This window comes from Chaetodon auriga, chromosome 2 (genome assembly GCF_051107435.1).
Source record: "Chaetodon auriga isolate fChaAug3 chromosome 2, fChaAug3.hap1, whole genome shotgun sequence".
In the NCBI taxonomy this organism is placed as follows: Eukaryota; Metazoa; Chordata; class Actinopteri; order Chaetodontiformes; family Chaetodontidae; genus Chaetodon; species Chaetodon auriga.
The window spans coordinates 14,692,740-14,710,269 of record NC_135075.1 but is presented as its reverse complement, the minus strand read 5'-3'; the positions used below and the strand labels follow the sequence as shown (position 1 = coordinate 14,710,269).

General features: G+C 42.0%; 1 protein-coding gene across 9 annotated transcripts in view; it reads left to right on the top strand.

Annotated features, from left to right (window-relative positions):
• Positions 1–17,530, top strand: part of scn8ab (sodium channel, voltage gated, type VIII, alpha subunit b) — a 49,937-nt gene that overhangs the window by 11,599 nt on the left and 20,808 nt on the right. For 6 of the 9 annotated variants that reach the window (XM_076756949.1, XM_076756975.1, XM_076756926.1 and 3 more), the window contains exons 3-12: positions 2,644–2,762; positions 2,910–2,999; positions 3,085–3,213; positions 4,681–4,772; positions 9,607–9,828; positions 10,052–10,115; positions 12,150–12,291; positions 13,327–13,533; positions 13,615–13,896; positions 16,236–16,559. In XM_076756949.1, coding sequence (XP_076613064.1) covers positions 2,644–2,762; positions 2,910–2,999; positions 3,085–3,213; positions 4,681–4,772; positions 9,607–9,828; positions 10,052–10,115; positions 12,150–12,291; positions 13,327–13,533; positions 13,615–13,896; positions 16,236–16,559 — 1,671 coding nt within the window. Of the gene's footprint in view, positions 1–2,643; positions 2,763–2,909; positions 3,000–3,084; positions 3,214–4,316; positions 4,409–4,680; positions 4,773–9,606; positions 9,829–10,051; positions 10,116–12,149; positions 12,292–13,326; positions 13,534–13,614; positions 13,897–16,235; positions 16,560–17,530 lie in introns of those variants that run through there. The other 3 variants (XM_076756958.1, XM_076756941.1, XM_076756986.1) reach the window with 2 other exon arrangements.

The window sequence follows — 17,530 nt, the reverse complement described above, 5'->3', positions numbered from 1 at the left end:
AAGGTCAGCATGCACTTTGTTACATATACAGTGCTTACTGATCCCTGGTGCTTGTGCACTATTAATGTATCAAGAATATAACAATCAACAGTACGGCGCATGCAATGTGCGGGTGGGAGTGTGTTCAGTGGTTGGACTCGACTAACTCTGCCATCAGAGTGAGTGATTTTCTATGCAATAGGAACAGCACATTAAAGGTGTTGCTTACATCAATGACATGGTGGCAGTTTCAGTTCATCGAAGCTAATAAGCGCTAATTGTCTACAGATTTGAATTTTCTAGCTCACTGTAGCTTTGTCCTCTTCTGCCATCCCCCCCTGACACTGGCACTGATCATTGACATAAGAATGGTTTAGTCTCATCTACTTTATGTCAGGAACATTTTTGCTGTTATTACCTTTTAGTCTATTTATGATTCACGACTTACTTTATTTAGGTTGTGATTTCAATTATGCTGTAAAAAGAGCCCGTGGCATTGAAGCTTTCATTGAGAAAACTCATACATTTAGTACTTTATAAGCTCCAGTGGTTGATCAGTTATCGATTAATGTGGCAGACGATCAATTAAGGAAATTGCCTCCCATTTGCATCCCTTGTGCCAGGTTGCCAAGTTTGCATCAACAGCAGATTTTTCTGCCTCCAAATTGATACAGTTCATTGAGTAACTGAAGCCTGTTTGTAGCTGAAATGTGAATCTTAATGCACATTTCTAAATGTCCATTTGCTGTAGAAGATGAGCCACCTTAAAACTCAGTAAGTACCAAGCAGATATGTCTTCTAGAAGACAGTGTCTTCAGATCTGAAGTTTTTGAAAACCTCTACAGATCCATAGGATTCAAGGCAATATGCCTCGCATTGATTTAACAATGGACCATAGTTATGCATGCATGGCATCTATAAACTGCTAATGAGATTTTGCTCATTTTACAACCTCCTCCTCCTTCCGTCCACATGCTGTTTTTGCTTGGTCCGCAAAACACTTCCATTGACCTCTGGGAGAGAGATTTACCCTTTGAACACTGTAGATCACGTGTTTTCCTGTTTTTGTACTGTCGATTAAGTATAGATCATTCTTTTCTTCATGTGACAGGAAAAATAGTGAGATATTTTAAGAGTGCAGATGCTCCATAGGCAAAAAGGAACAGGGAGACAGGGAGGGAGGGAGACAGGGAGGGAGGGAGAGGAGTCTTCTGATGCAGAGAATACATTTTGTCTTTCCCCAGACTGCAGACGCTATTTTTAATTTAATTAGATTTCAGGACACCACTTGTCTCAGGACACTTCTGGTCGCCCCTCCGTTTCTTTCCAGTGTTTCCCGTGGTGTGAACTGTGAAACTGTCTATGTGTTTTTTCTGGTTGCTGGTGCCACATGCATACAAAAGACCAAATGACCACCTGAACCTGCCCTGAACATGAACAGGGCAAATAATATAGAGTTGGCTTTATGACCTGCTGTAGATGAACGCATGTACTCTGGCACAGTATTTTGACAGCTGAATAAGTATAATTTAGCCAATTTTAATATCTTTAACCTGTTAATGCTAGTTACATATAGGACATATGTGTTTTCTGTAAATGCTGGTAGGCAACATTGTCAGCGGTGACATAAACACATGAGGAGGATGTGCTGAAGACAGAATAAACACCCTCGCAGGGTGCGCATTCAGAATTCACAGATTCTCATCCAGATCACACATTTGTAAATTGTCAGTAAAGTGTTATGCCTGTATGTATAAATAGAAACTGGAAGTGTTAGTAACAAGTTAGTTGTGCACGTAAAACATCCCAGACGTCCATTTGTTTGTAAATAATGCTCACACTTCTCACTCTTGACCCCGTATTGTCTTTGTCAAAAATTGGGCACAAACATCCACAAACCATACCCACAGCGTACACACAAACAAACGCACACTGCTGCCTCACCCCAGTACCCAGCCCCACTTGGCCCAGTGCTGTTTATGGGTGGGGAGTGGTTGTTGAGAGCTCGGAGTCAGCAGATCTGCCCCTGATCGATGACAGCATCTGCGGTTCTCTTCCAGTAAGAGCTTTAAACTTTGGGCAAAGAGAGTCGTTTGGCCACGAAGAGCTTCCCGTGCACCTGTCTGCTGCTCCTGAGGCAGCCTGCAGAGCCACCGTCATGGTGAAAAGCCTGGACGGGGGCTGCGCGTCTGATGCAACCAGGAGAGATGTGTTAACTGTGCTCGCGGTTCTCAGGTGGCTGGCCGGGGAGGGAGTGATGTCAGCAGAGTAAAACACAGTCCACAGTCTTTGCTGCATTTTCATATACCTTTTTAGTCTACTGCTTTGTATAATGATATAAAGTATAATAATATGACCTCGCTCAGTTTTGTCCCTCATATCGTAGGGTAAAGATTTTAAAATGGGTAAAAGGACAAGCACTCTCATCATGATGTTCAAATGGATTCCACTGTCACCGGTATTGTGAGACTCAGCAGTGTAGTTAGAGTGGAAAACAATTCAGTGGAGCCCCCTGACTCAGAGGTGAGCTCAGGACTCATCAGCTGCAGGATACAGCAAGACGGGGCGAAGGCTTTAAGAGCGTATACTGATTTAAACGTGTCACATAATTTGTTCTGAAAATGTTGTCTTCTTATCTGTTTCTCTCTCTCTCTCTTTCCACAGACATTTATAGTCCTAAACAAAGGGAAAACAATCTTCCGCTTCAGTGCCACGCCATCCTTGTACATCTTAAGCCCTTTTAATTTACTTAGGCGAATAGCTATTAAGATTTTGATACATTCATATCCTTTCAAGTGGTTGATTTTCTGTGCCTTACAGTGAATGATTAGTATTTTACAGATGCTTTGATTTCAGTTGCTGGTGTATTGAAAGGTGTGGGGTTTCATGGGGTGGCACAGTTCAACTTTCCTTAACTCCCGTCTTCTCACGTTATTCAGCATGATCATCATGTGTACGATTTTGACCAACTGTATATTCATGACATTTAGTGACCCCCCAGAGTGGTCCAAACAAGTAGAGTAAGTATGCGTTCTTACATCTCCTCCATCATCATATCCGTGTTTGATCCGTCACTGTTTTACTGTCGTCTCTCTTTTCTTCAAGGTATACCTTCACAGGTATCTATACGTTTGAGTCACTCACAAAAATCGTTGCCCGAGGCTTTGCTATAGACGGCTTCACCTTTCTCAGAGACCCATGGAACTGGCTGGATTTCATGGTCATCTCAATGGCGTAAGTATTTTAAGTCGTAAATAGTGAGATTGAAAGCATTAACGAAAGAAATAATTGAAAGCTACAGATAGCAAATTTGGTCAAATGTGAAAAAGAAAAAATAAGAAAGCCAAAAGGGGCTAATGAGAATAGAACATTTTAAGATTGCTGTGAGAAGATAATGTTTTAAGTTGTTCTCAATGTACTTACACAGAACAATTATATTCCAGGAGATTACAACTGAAATGTTAAATATTGTGATTAGATGTTTTAGTATTAGTCAGAATTCTCTGATTAACTTACATAGTCCATCATAACAAATGTCTGAACAACAAACTGCTATTTTGCAGTCTGCTGGACTGCTGGGTAAAGACATTACCCCCGATTTAAAAGGTGCAAAGAATCTGTAAAAACAAGAGGCCCAAAAACCTGAGAAACTCTTTTTAGCCATTGCAGAAACAAACACACTGCGAACCCTCTGTCTCAGCTTTACTCCACAGCGGAGGGCAAACACCATTTTGTTAGCATTAGGCGACCATTAAAATACAGTCGTTTTTCTTTTTTTCACTTGGCACAGCTTCATGAGTTCAGTCTAGTCGTTACTGATAAACTCATCAACTGCTAACTTTTGAAAGCTATAGATTATCCCCCATAGTTGCAAAGCTGCAGTTATCAAAACTCAGAGTCTGGCTCTTATCAAACATCCCACATTCCTGATCCACATTTACTTCAAGGCCAGTATTTAGTTTCACTTCCTCAGTGGACATAGATTTGTGATTTGTGTGCTGTCTGCAGGCTTGTAAAGACTAGACTGAAACATGCATGTATGATTGACAGGCAGTAGGCGTGCTTTCTTTCCTCAAGCTCTCCTGATTGGTTATTAAGACTTGAAATTTTAGAGATGCAGAAAACTGTTCGTCCGACGACTGTTTTTCCTCAGAGTGTCGATTTGAATGATTTATGGTGGGATGTGAGGTGAAAAAAGACAGTTGCCTGCAGAACGTTCAATCCACAGTCCATGATGCCATGTTGATAATGCTTATTAAGATATCATGTAACAATCTATTCTCTCTTTCCTCTGTTTGAAATGGCTGCTGAGTAACTGTATCTGATCCACCTTGCAGGTATATAACAGAGTTTGTAAACCTAGGCAATGTGTCAGCTCTGCGTACGTTCAGGGTTCTGAGGGCTTTGAAAACAATTTCAGTTATCCCAGGTAAGACAGTCCAGGTGTTTGTGTTTGCGGGTGGGCGAGTCACGGGGTTGATGTTAGGTGTGGTTTTGTTTCAGTCCCTCTCCTCTTCCTCCTTCGTTCTCTTCCCACTGGTCGGACAGGCGCTCTCTCTCTCACCGTGGTGTCCCCTCCTGGTCTTCGATGGTGGTGCTGGTGTTGTGCTCTTGCGCGTACATGCGTGCGTGTGTGTGTTGTTATCGTGTGTGTTGTGTGTCATGGGGTTCTGTTCTGTGTGTCATCCTACCTTGTTACAGATATATAACAGAGTTTGTGGACCTTGGGAATGTCTCGGCGCTGAGAACGTTCAGGGTTCTCCGAGCATTGAAAACTATTTCTGTCATTCCAGGTGAGACTCCCATTTAAACACTAAGGCTGAGCTTACTTTATCTCTTACCTGTCTTTATTTCTATATCTTTGTTTGTTTTTTTTCTTTTTAAAAGAGGATGTTTAAGAGTTTCTACGTTATTTTGTTTTACTTTTGTTTCTATGACAATCAAAAATGGTAGCAATACATTTTTGATAGGCTTAGCAGTCTACTGACGGTCTTGTGGGCTCACGTGTCCCATATGGACAGACAGTTTGTCAGTACATTTCTACCCCAAATGAAACACAAATGAACGCCCAAAAGAATTTGATAATATAGGGGATGAGTTAAGATTTTATATCAAAGCAGTTGACTCTCAGTGTGGTTTTATGAACAAGCCAATTTAGGAAAAGATATGACCATCACCTCCTTTGCACATCTGGTTCCTGTTCATTTTTATTTCATACATTCCAAATTCTTCTCTGCCACACTGCCTTCTCACGTCTACAGATTATTTGATTCCCTAAGACTGCCAAGCCTAATTTGACAACACAATGACGCTGCATGAAGCTTTGAGACACATGCTTTTACAAGTTTGGCTTTGAGGAGCTTTTCTTTTGGATTTTGTTATCTTACAGTTTTAAGAGTTATTTGATAAAGGCTTCAGATTTCTTTTTTTTTTTTTTTTTTTGGAAGATCTTTGTCCATCCTGGGAGTGAAAGGGAAATATAAATAACAAATAAATATCATAAACAAGCAAAATTCAAATTATATTATATAGATTTTTCTATATGCTTGTGTGTGAGATCCACACAAAATGCTTGTAAAATAATTATGCACATAGAAGTTACTGTATTTCAGCACATATACACACATGCACATTGTGTGTGTACCTAACATGCACACACACAACACTCAGTACAATAATCTCAGCCTCCAACATGCAGTGCTCAATTGTTCTCTGGGCTAAACCAGCCCGAGGGCTCGGCTAGCACTGCGAGAGTTGGAGAAAGGGGTGCCTGGGATGGGAACTGTTCTTCAGTTAAGTCAAGGTCACATCGCTTCACAGACAGGTGATGCTGACACAGAGTCAATTCCTTCAGCCTTGGCGTTTAAATGACCTACATGCCACCTCTCATTGCCCCCCCCCCCAGCCACTAAGTCTTCCTCGCCTGTCCTTTCTTTCTCCTCTTCACTTCCTGCTTCCTTGACTGAGCCCGGTTCTGTGCGCTGTTTGCTGTTTGTGGTGCTGATGCTTTCAGCTGATTGTTGAATGCAATATAATTATTAGCTGCAGTCAGTCAGGAATGTTCCCATAGATGGACACAAGAAATGAAACGAAATAGTAATCCCACAATACAATTTCTCTTTTCCAGATTTATCCTAAACCAAGCGGAAGTGCTTTCAGTTCTTCCTCGGTGGAAATGCTTCAGACAATTAAGCTTTTTATAACACAGTTCTATAGAACTGTTTACTTACATGGGGTGGGAAATGCAAGCTTGAGAAAATGAAAATGTGTCTGTCTGATGGAAACATCCCGTACAGCTGCAGTGTTTGTTGTGTTGTTTTGTGTTTTATGAAAAAAACAGTGAATGTGACCTCTTCAGTGGGTCAAATTGAATGCACCATCATAGTGAAATAAGCGTTCTGTTATTACATCCTAGATAGATTTTATAGTTATATAGTTATATAGAAATCTGCTCTTAATAAACTAATCCCACCAAAAATGTATGTTTAACAAGCTGCCAAGTTGAGTTTGGATTAATTAATGTAGAGAGTCAATGACAAATAGGGAAAAATGTATTTATTTATTAAGAGTTTAACAGTCAGAAACTGAGGTGATCTGCTTCATTTGAACTATGTGAGTGTCATTTGATCAGCTTTGATTGACAGCGGCCTGGCACATTTTCCAAATTAGCCCCACCCACTTTAAAGCAGTGGTAGGAGCAAAGACACCAATACAGAAATCTCTCAAGTGAATTAACCAAAACTGGTGCCCATTTGGAAGAAAATGATTATTTATTTTATCAATCATTCCTAGTAAGAAGCCGATTAAGAAAGAAGGTTATGAAGGCTTTTATTATGCAGTATCTACTCTTAAAGGGCCACTTCAGTGGTATTTGTTATCCATGAAATGCACATTTGCACCACTTTCTAAAGATTCAAGAACAGGCCAGCAGTAACCCAGTACAAGACTCATTTTGGCCACAATCCTTCTCCAAAGCAAAAGTACGGACAAGTGTGGTGGTGCATGTGAGCATTTCAGCCTATGACAATACTGAAAACAGTCAAGTGGTGCTTAAAACGAAACAAAGGGAGGAAAGTACGGTGGCCCTGAAGTGCAAAACGCAAACGCAAAAGAGAAAACACGAACGCAAAAAAGAAAACACAAACGCAAAAGAGAAAACACGAACACAAATGAGAAAACACGAACGCAAAAGAGGAGACACGAACGCAAAAAAGAAAACACAAACGCAAAAGAGAAAACACGAACACAAATGAGAAAACACGAACGCAAAAGAGAAAACACGAACGCAAAAGAGGAAACACGAACACAAATGAGAAAACACGAACGCAAAAGAGGAAACACGAACGCAAAAGAGAAAACACAAATGCAAAAGAGGAAACACGAACGCAAATGAGAAAACACAAACACAAAAGAGAAAACACGAACGCAAAAGAGAAAACACGAACGCAAAAGAGAAAACACGAACGCAAAAGAGGAAACACGAACACAAATGAGAAAACACGAACGCAAAAGAGGAAACACGAACGCAAAAGAGAAAACACGAACGCAAATGAGAAAACACAACAACATTAACTCTAACGGAAGAGGTAGGTACCTTCGGGTGGCATGACTTGACGCTGATTGGACGACGTCTCCTGAACAATCCAGCTTCCTTTAAACGACTCTTCAGTGTACGCAAACTTATTTTAATGTTGTGAAAAGTTGACAGCATATCTAGTATGACGTCATATGTATGCCCGGCATCAAAGTACTCTTTGATAATACCAACTAAGTCTGAATCACCAATCGCGCTCATGTTTTGAAACCGATGCGTTGAGGTAGGTTTACTTCCTGGTAAAGAGACGGGCAGTGACGTCGTCCAATCAGCGTCAAGTCATGCCACCCGAAGGTACCTACCTCTTCCGTTAGAGTTAACGTTGTTGTGTTTTCTCATTTGCGTTCGTGTTTTCTCATTTGCGTTCGTGTTTTCTTTTTTGCGTTTGTGTTTTCTCATTTGCGTTCGTGTTTTCTCATTTGCGTTCGTGTTTTCTTTTTTGCGTTCGTGTTTTCTCATTTGCGTTCGTGTTTTCTCATTTGTGTTTGTGTTTTCTCTTTTGCGTTCGTGTTTTCTCTTTTGCGTTTGCGTTTTGCACTTCAGGGCCACCGTAGGAAAGAGCACTATGTCCAGTGAAGCAAGACAAGAGTAGATTCTAGATTCAGAAAACGTCCAGTTTCATGATAAGGGATCATTATCTTTATTGGAATAAAGCAGTACTCATCATAAGTAATAGTAGCATAAAGCCAATCCAGTTGGGCACGTAAAGAAACAATGGAGGCCAACAGCAAGAAAGTTAGCACAGGAAAGGAGAAAGGGTTTCTCCTCCCAGGAGACATGGAGATGCAGGACAACATGTTCTTCTGCCTCAGAGCTGCAGAGTAGTACCTGCAGACAACAACTGGAGATATTAAGCCCCCTCACCCACAACCACAGACACACACACACTCCATGTGCATTCTTTATTACCTTATGGTGCCCTTATTGCTCTCTGCTTCCATTATTTATGTTTGGATATCAAAGAATTCCAATTTCTACGCTAAATATCTTTCACACCTATCCTTGGCTCTCAGCTTTCTTCTCTAAACTCTCTGGTGTAGGCTTTATTGTGTTTATCATTTGTTAATACATAGATAATGCAGTAGGAATGACCTTATTGCATTTATGTAAAAGTTTGATCAGCGTATTCCGTTTATACATGACTTTACGTCCTAAGATATCTCAACATCGGTGCAAAAAAATCATCAGGTAGAGCTACAAAAGAGAGAGCTACATTTCACAGTATAACAATGAACGCATTATTCCAAACGTACTTCACACCAACTCACACCCCTGTGGTTACCTCAGCCATTATTGTTACTATAACTATATTAATTCATTTTTGCATATCAGCAAATGTGATGGTGTCTCTTGTAACCCACTATCATTTTACACCAAAACAGCCTCTTTTTGTCAATTGTGATTATTTTCGCTTACAGTTGAGGTGTTAAAATTCTCTGTTTATAATAAATCATAGGTCAAGTGCTAAATACCCACGCTATGCCTAGATACTATCTGAATAATTAATTGAAACGAGACAACAGCCTGACCTGCAGATTTCTATCAAGACAGGAATGACAGGAACAACAAAAAGCACAGTTTACACACTGGTTTGATGAGGGAATGCACAAGACACACTGAAAGTCAGTTGCTGGTGTTGAGGCTTGGCAGCGCTGGGTGTAGGTGCTCAAGAAATAATTCTGATGCCTGCCAAGTTTAGATTTATGTAAGAGCCTGCACAGCACAGGGTTAAATACAGGATTAGATATGTTACCTAACTTAACTTTTTTTGTGCGTGACTTTAGTCAGCTCTGAATTGCAGCTCTAAAACCAAACTCAGCTTGAGCACTCTTGCAGTGCCAAAAGTTGCAGTTCTTTTTATTGTGTCTATCTGTGTGTGTGTGTGTGTGTGTGCGTGCATTTGAATTTGCATGTTCGTTTGTATGTGTATGTGAGTTTGCCTGTTTTCATGTGTGTGCATTTGTGCACATTTGTGTGTGTGTGCGTGTGTGTGTGTGTGCGCACGCATGTGTTTATTGTATATTAATTGACAGGCCTGAAGACCATTGTGGGCGCTCTGATCCAGTCCGTGAAGAAGCTGTCGGATGTGATGATCCTGACCGTCTTCTGTCTCAGCGTCTTTGCTCTGATAGGACTGCAGCTTTTCATGGGGAACCTGCGGAATAAGTGTGTGATCTGGCCCATCAACATGACTGAGCAGTACCTGGCAAATGGCAGCAGGGGCTTTGACTTTAGTGAATACATCATGAATGACAGTGAGTCATTACCTTGATATCTGGGCAACTAGCTGCACATTATTACATAAGTTGGACATAAAAGATACTATGTGCATCTTTTTCTCTGTATTGTTTTTGAGAAATGTTATATATTTTTACCTTGCTGATATAAAATATTAACAGACACAGGGACTAATTACGGTAGCACACACAGTTTTGCCCCGCAGCTAATGCAAGTGACTATTCTGTGTTTTTTTTATAGCTAATTTCTACTTCCTCCCCGGTCAGCTTGATGCTCTGCTATGTGGAAATAGTTCGGACTCAGGGTAAGCCAATGATTTACTCCTTAAATGCATGCCTCCGTATTTATGCTTTAATGTTTTCAGGTTCCTCTGATGTTCTTTCACACATCTTGCATTGCACTTGAACACATCATCAGTGATGTGACAAGGGGTCATTGGGTGTTTTGGTCCTTCAACATCAGACATTCTTGCCTCAACCACTCAGCCAGGGTTCATTATGCCCCAGCTTGTGTCCAAGTATAGCTTGTGGTCAAAGGGGTCACCCCTCTTGATCAAAGCCATCTTGATGCCTTTTCTGCAGCATCCAGTGATATTCCTGTGCAGTCCTGCCAAGGAACAGCCACAGTGGGAGGGTCTCCACGACCATCCTGCACCTCTCTGATCAACTAAATGACCGATCCTGTGTGCTCAGTGTACCCTCAAACCTTTAAAACTCCTCGTTTCTGAACTGAGGTGCCAGTGTAACCATCAGGCATTGAGCAACAATACTAAAGAATATCTTGCCTTTATCACTGAGGCATGAACTGGTCAGTTGTGCTTGCACTCCAGACACCCACTGGACTACTGTCCCCTTCCTCCAGATCACCTTGAGGAACCTCCACAGTCGTCACAGATGCCTGGGGCACCTGTTCTAGATCTTGAAAGTATTCCATTAGAGCCAGGGTCCAAGCTTGCCCTGCTGACCTACTTGGCTCTGTAGTGCTGAACTCATTGGTGATTTCATGGGTGATATCAAAGCCACAATCTCCCAAGTCTTAGTACTTCTCTACATTGCTGTAAGTGCTGTTGAGGTGCCAGTCAGTCTACTCTTTGTGACATGCCAGTTGGTCACTTCATTTCTGCCCATTCTTAGTTCTCTGCGACACAGAAGGTGATGAACTTCTTCCTCATGAAGATCCGAAGATCATCCTCCTCTGTCCCTTGGCATCAAAGATCCCATCCATGTCTTCATCAAACTGGAGCCACTCTCTGTTAGCTCTCAGCCACTTTACCCCTCAGTCATCAGATCTTGCTTGGCCTGGAGCTTGCAGTGTGTTGTTTAGCACTGTGGGGTGACTCCAGGAGGAGTGAGGCACTCACACCCACCTCAGTCTCATTTTGGCCTGGTGGATCTTCAGGCCATGCAGATTTTGCAAATTTTACCACATACATAAAAAATGTTAATATTCATTTAACCAAGAAATGGGCACTAAAAAAGCGGGAAAAAAAAGAGAATAAAAAAAGAGTCCATTATTCAGGGACAAAAATTTTTGGCAGTTCAAAAGTACAGTACGAAATAGTGATGAGTACACACACTACTCATGTACACATACTATTTAGACAATCTAAGCAGTCAATCATGTATTCATAATTCATGAGCCTGACTTGGTTGCTTTTGGAAAGGTCATGAAATATTAAGATAAGTCATATCAATATACTACTCTTAACAGTGTACATGTACTGTATGCATACATGCGTGTACAATCAAACAACAGCAACAAAGCAGTAACACTCATTTTCATGGTCCTGTTCTATCTTATTCCCAGTCCACAAGTATACAGGTATTTTTCAAAACCATGAATCGTGCATTTTGGCCGTGAAAATGGAGTTTTTGCAAAATTCCTTCCAGGGGGATTATATTCAGAAACTCTGTTTGCAGTGTTGACATGTAGACAGGGGAAACCACTATCTATTTTGTTTACATCCGGCCATTTTGTGCAATGGCAAACATGCCCAAAAATGTCCTTGCTAAAAGGACGTCTTGCATGTTTACACATAAATGTGTAGTTACTCTTCCACTTTTATTAAGGAACAGAGATGTCAGAATGTGCCATGACAGACGCTGCTGCCAGTATCAACAGTTTTGGATTAGATCCTGTTGTGAATTTGCCAATCCGACTATGGCAAAGGCAGGCCACGCCTGGATGAAAAACCCTGTTTTAAAAATACCTTTTGTACATGTGGATGAGGCATTAGTCTGCCATTGATGCCTTTATCTATAAATCCAATTGTGTTGATGCTGAAGTGGCACATTTCATCATTTGTTACAGTTTTTGTATTCCTGTTTGTTTCATTTAGACGATGCCCGGAGGGCTTCACATGTATGAAAGCTGGAAGGAACCCCAACTATGGTTACACAAGCTTTGACAGCTTTGGATGGGCTTTTCTCACCCTCTTTCGCCTCATGACCCAAGACTTCTGGGAAAATCTCTACATGCTGGTAAAGCACTGTTTTCCTTTATTCCTCTATCTCAAATGGACACATTACTGTTCACAGGAACCAAAAAGAATGGCTGTAAATTTTGTCACTGTGTGACCCATGGATGGAGTGTTGCACTGTTCTTACACCTGTTTTAGAGACCTGTATTAAAAATCTCTTAAGTCACTAAGCAGTGCTAATGATTTTGTCCTCACTTCATCATAAAAAATATATACATCATCATCCTAATACCTGGATGAATCAGCAAAAGTGCCTCTCAGCAGCTTCCTCCTCTCAGTTCAGTTGCCCTCTGAATAAAAGGGAAAGAAGGACAGCTGATCAGAAAATACTGTATGTAAGAGTGTGTGACTAGCCACTAGAATTTCTGAACTCTGCAATATCTCATGTTTGCATTTGTACTGAAGCAATGAACAAACACCCATTCATTTTTCCTTTAGAACAATCATATTCTCTAGCAAATATACTTTTTAAGAGACATCTTTGTCTTCTTTAGTCCTCTTATTTGCTGTTGCACAAATGCATGTACAAAATATGTAACACGTACACAGATGTCTGTAATATTACACTGCATGACCATGACACTGCACTATCATCTTTGTCCTCCTCCTCTTCAAGATCTGCACCACTGCAGCCATAATAGATTCACTTCATTTGGCAAATAGGCCAGTCAGACTTTGTGTGCGTGCGTGCGTGCGTGCGTGCGTGTGTGTGTGTGTGTGTGGTTAAAACTGGGAATTCCTGCACCCTAAGGCTTCTTTTCTGTCTAGAGGTTTTCCTGGAAAACCATGAACTGGATATAGAAGGACCAGCAATGCTGACACAATACATATAGTGTACATACAGTACTGCTGAGAGAATAAGAAAGTAAAAAATAAAACTCACAAACATAAAACTACTATTTCACCAAGATGCATTCCAAATATACAGTATCTTATCAACAGGACACAATGCCTGTTTTAAAAACATTATTTTCCATGTTAAGTCTCCTTAAATGTCTGATTGGTTCCCATTGCTTTGTCTTTGTGCACCTGTTAGACTCTACGAGCTGCAGGGAAGACCTACATGATCTTCTTTGTGCTGGTCATCTTTGTGGGCTCCTTCTACCTGGTGAATCTCATCTTGGCTGTGGTGGCTATGGCTTATGAGGAGCAGAACCAGGCTACTATTGAGGAGGCGGAGCAGAAAGAGGCTGAATTCAAGGCCATGCTTGAGCAGCTCAAGAAGCAGCAGGAGGAGACACAGGTTGGTCTCACACTCAAACACAATGTACATATACCCATTTTTCATACAGTTATAGTTTATGATTCTAATGTTTTTTCTCAGGCTCCTGCCATGGCGACATCTGTGGGCACTGTGTCAGAGGCTGCACTAGAGGATGAAGGAGGGGGGCACTTGTCCCGCAGCTCCTCTGAGGTCTCCAAGCTGAGTTCCAAGAGTGCCAAGGAACGTCGCAATCGCAAGAAAAAATGGCGTCAGAAAGAGCAGGAAAAGGAGAAGGGAGACAGCGAGAAGGTTGTTAAGTCTGAGTCAGACGATGGAAGCAAGAAAAGCACCATTCGTTTCCCAGGAAGCCGGCTGGGGAGGAAGACATCCATCATGAACCAGGTAAAGTGAACCAGTAAAACTGTACAGCAAATGCAGACTGCTGTTTGACTTAGTATGTGCAAATATATCTACTGATGTTTCAGAACGCATTGTTAGTGATATTCCAGGAATTATTGGGTGTTTTGGGTCTTTTAACATCGTACAACCTTGCCGACATAGATTAGACCTCAGAGTGTGTCCAGAAGGCAAGTTAGAGCCCATGGCTCTCCTCTCTTGAGCCATAGCCATCTTGAGGCTCTTTTTGCTGTTTCCGTGGCATTACTGGTGGTCCTTCTTTACCTGTCTCGATGATTTGTGTATTGTAAGCTCTGGCCAGGGATCGGGTTGCAGAAGTCCAGCATCCAACTTGAACAGGCAGACCTTGCTCTTGAATCATGTTTCCTTGCACTTGCCGACCAGTCTCTTGCACTTTGCAAGTTCTCTCTTGAAGTCTTCGCCCAAGCAACCTTCCTAAGGTCATATTTCTCTCCAGAGTGTTTTTCAAAAGACCCGGCCCCCTGTAGTTTCATTGCCATCACTCTGCAGATTCTTTCTTCCTCCACTGTTCTTGCCTTCTCCTGCACTTGGAGATGGTGTTGTTGACACTGGAAGACCAGCTCTGCCTTGGGTAACCACTTTGACCTGACCTGACTCTGACTTGCGTGCTGGACCACCTCCTCTGCTTGCCACTTTTTTCCAGTCCTCACCTCAATGTCAACTTTTGCCACTTTTTAGTCTGTTGACTCCCAGTGCTGCATCGGTTTCCTGGTCCTGCAACCCTTAGCTCCTCTTCCAGAGATTTGAGTAGTAGCTGAAGCTTATTGCTGTGCCTGTAGAGTGAGATGCTGCTCAGACTCATGGGTAGCTCTCCAAGGCTTCAGTGGCCGGATGGGCACAATGCCAGGACTCGACCACAGGATTACAGACTGAATTCCATGTTGGTACAGCCATGCCTTGACTGGTTCACTGATTTCAGCTAGCCCCCCAGTTCAGCACAGGTTTATCGGATAGATGTCGCGTCCCTCAGTGTGCTGTCAGACACCTTGCCTATGCTTTTCACTGGCTTCTCTGTGATTGTTACAATCACAGTGGCTCCAATGCTGAATCCCGTCAGAACATCAACCTTGTTTTTCTTCAGTACCAGATATCAGGACAGCTGGGACCACCCTGTCAACTTCTTAAATCCCTGTAGAGTCCTGAGATTCTGCCCTTCTGGTCCGATGTATGAATGAAACTATTGTTGATAAAGGTCCTGAATCTACTGGACATGATGCTGATGGCTTCAGCACACTTTAGATGACTCACAGCTTCCAGGAGCAGGAATTATGGATAGTTCCTGTCAACCTTGCCTGTAGCTCTGACTCGTTGAACTACGCACTTATCTATTGGCTCAGTCAATAGTTGGCACATTCCTAACTCTCTTTCTCTTGCTGGATCACAAAAAGCCATCTTGAGATGATGGTCTTTCTCCTCCTGTGAGCATGTCAGCTTACCACTTTGCTTCTGTCCTGACAGCTCTGTGGTAAATTTGAATGGTCCAGCCTTAGCACACAAGTCAACTGAGTTGAAGCTCTCTGCTCCTCTTCTCCCAGCTGCTTGTACTTGCACCTTATGGTCTTGAGCTCCTATGGTTTTGGAGAAAAGCTACTCTACTCCAAACATTTCAGCAAGCTCACTGTGATGACCATGGCTTGAAGTTACTTGTCCCATTCCTCCTGTGGTTGGGGGCCTGCGTGTTGTGTTCTTCCTGATTCCATCAGATTCTTCTCTGACTGGGCTCCACGGGGATATATATATCCCTGAGATATCTGCATACTCAGACATCTGCATACTGGCAGAGGAGTGTAATTACTGGATTCTTGTGGTGCTCTTCACAGGAAAAAGGACAAAAATAGCATGAATGATAAAGGGACAACAATGAATTTGAATTTGAAGGATCAGCTGATCAGCAATTGCGGAATTTCATTGTCATCTTACTGTACTTTACAAAGATGCAGTTCTCATATTGTAACAGTGTTTGAGTTGTGGGTATGCGGAAACTCTAGTGATAGCCTTGGTATCTGTATGTTACACAAAAGCTAGCAATCTATTTGTTATTGTACAGGCGGAGAAGTCATAATATTACACCTTATATTGCTATAAAATGATGAAACCTGTATGGTCATGTTGCATGCCTTTAGCTTACATACATTCCCATTTTCTTGAGATAACTTGTTTCTTTTTCTCTCTGTCCTCTGGTTTATTCTTGTTAATTCTTGTGTCCAGTTCACCTTGTTGGCCCTTTTTTCACATCAACTAACTCCTGCTGTTTTTAATAACTCCTCAGCTCTCCCTCTCTGCATTTGTCTCTCCCTCCTCAGTCACTACTCAGCATCCCAGGCTCTCCCTTCATGTCGCGCCACAACAGCCGGAGCAGCATCTTCAGCTTCAAAGGCCGTTCCAAGGACATGGGCTCAGAGAACGAGTTTGCAGATGATGAGCACAGTACAGTAGAAGAGAGCGAAGACCGTCGAGGCTCCCTGTTTATCCCTTACCGCCGCAACAGCTACAGTGGCTACAGCCAAGGCTCATCACGCATCCACCCCCTGGCACCCCACTCTGGAGGAAAGAGGAACAGCACAGTGGACTGCAATGGCGTGGTGTCTCTCATCGGCCCTGGGCCCGGCAGACGGCTTCTGCCTGAGGTGAAAATAGATAAGGCAGCCACTGATGACAGTGTAAGGACGTCCATGGGACACCCATACAGTCTAGGCATGATGGCGGCGGCCCTGGTCTCTGCAGCTTCTCCTTCACAGCCTCCTTCCCTTGGCTCTTGTTCCTCTTTTTTCCTGAACTCAGTAGCTCCCTTTTCCACCCCTGAATAGATTCTAGATTCTGACTTAGAATTTCATCTTACACTTACACGTCTAATGCCCTTTTCTGCTGCTCCCGTTTTAACAGCTCTAGAAGGCACTAACCAGTTGAAACAGTATTCATGAAGTCACTGCCTTATCAGCACCATGATCATCATTTTCATTGATTAATATCTAACAGTTGATATCAGATATGACCCCCCCAGTTCTCCTAACAATTCTATCAACCAGGTTACACATGCACAGTCAAAACATAGGGACTCTCATACTACTTTCTCTATACCCCTCCACTTTTTCTTGTCTTTCTTTCAGTTTCACTCTTCCTGCCACCCTTTCTTTCCATCCTGTTCCCATTTATCCTCTGCTCCGTAGCCACTGGATGGCACAAAATTAAATCTGAAACCTTTTTCTATAACAGTATTTCTCCTCAGTATGTCTAGCATGGTAGACCCCTCTTTAATTCTCAACCAACCTTTACCTTTTTATCATTAAAATGTAGCATGATGTAGCAGCAAATGTCTTGAATTCCCCTCCGTTCTTGACCAGCATGCCATTGCATGCATTTTAATGTTGTTTACGTAGGGGTTGTAGTTAGTTATGCACAGTACAAGAGGCAGGGTTTAGAAAATGTACCGTAAATTCTCAGACAAAAGCCAGTACTTCAATAATGGCCACTTAATAAAATATTACAAATAGAAAACAGGGGAAATTAGAAATAAAGACCTATCTCAAAAAGTAGTTTGTTTTAATAAAGACTTGGTTCTCTCCACTGTTGTGGTAAATTCAGGCAAATATTTGAGAAT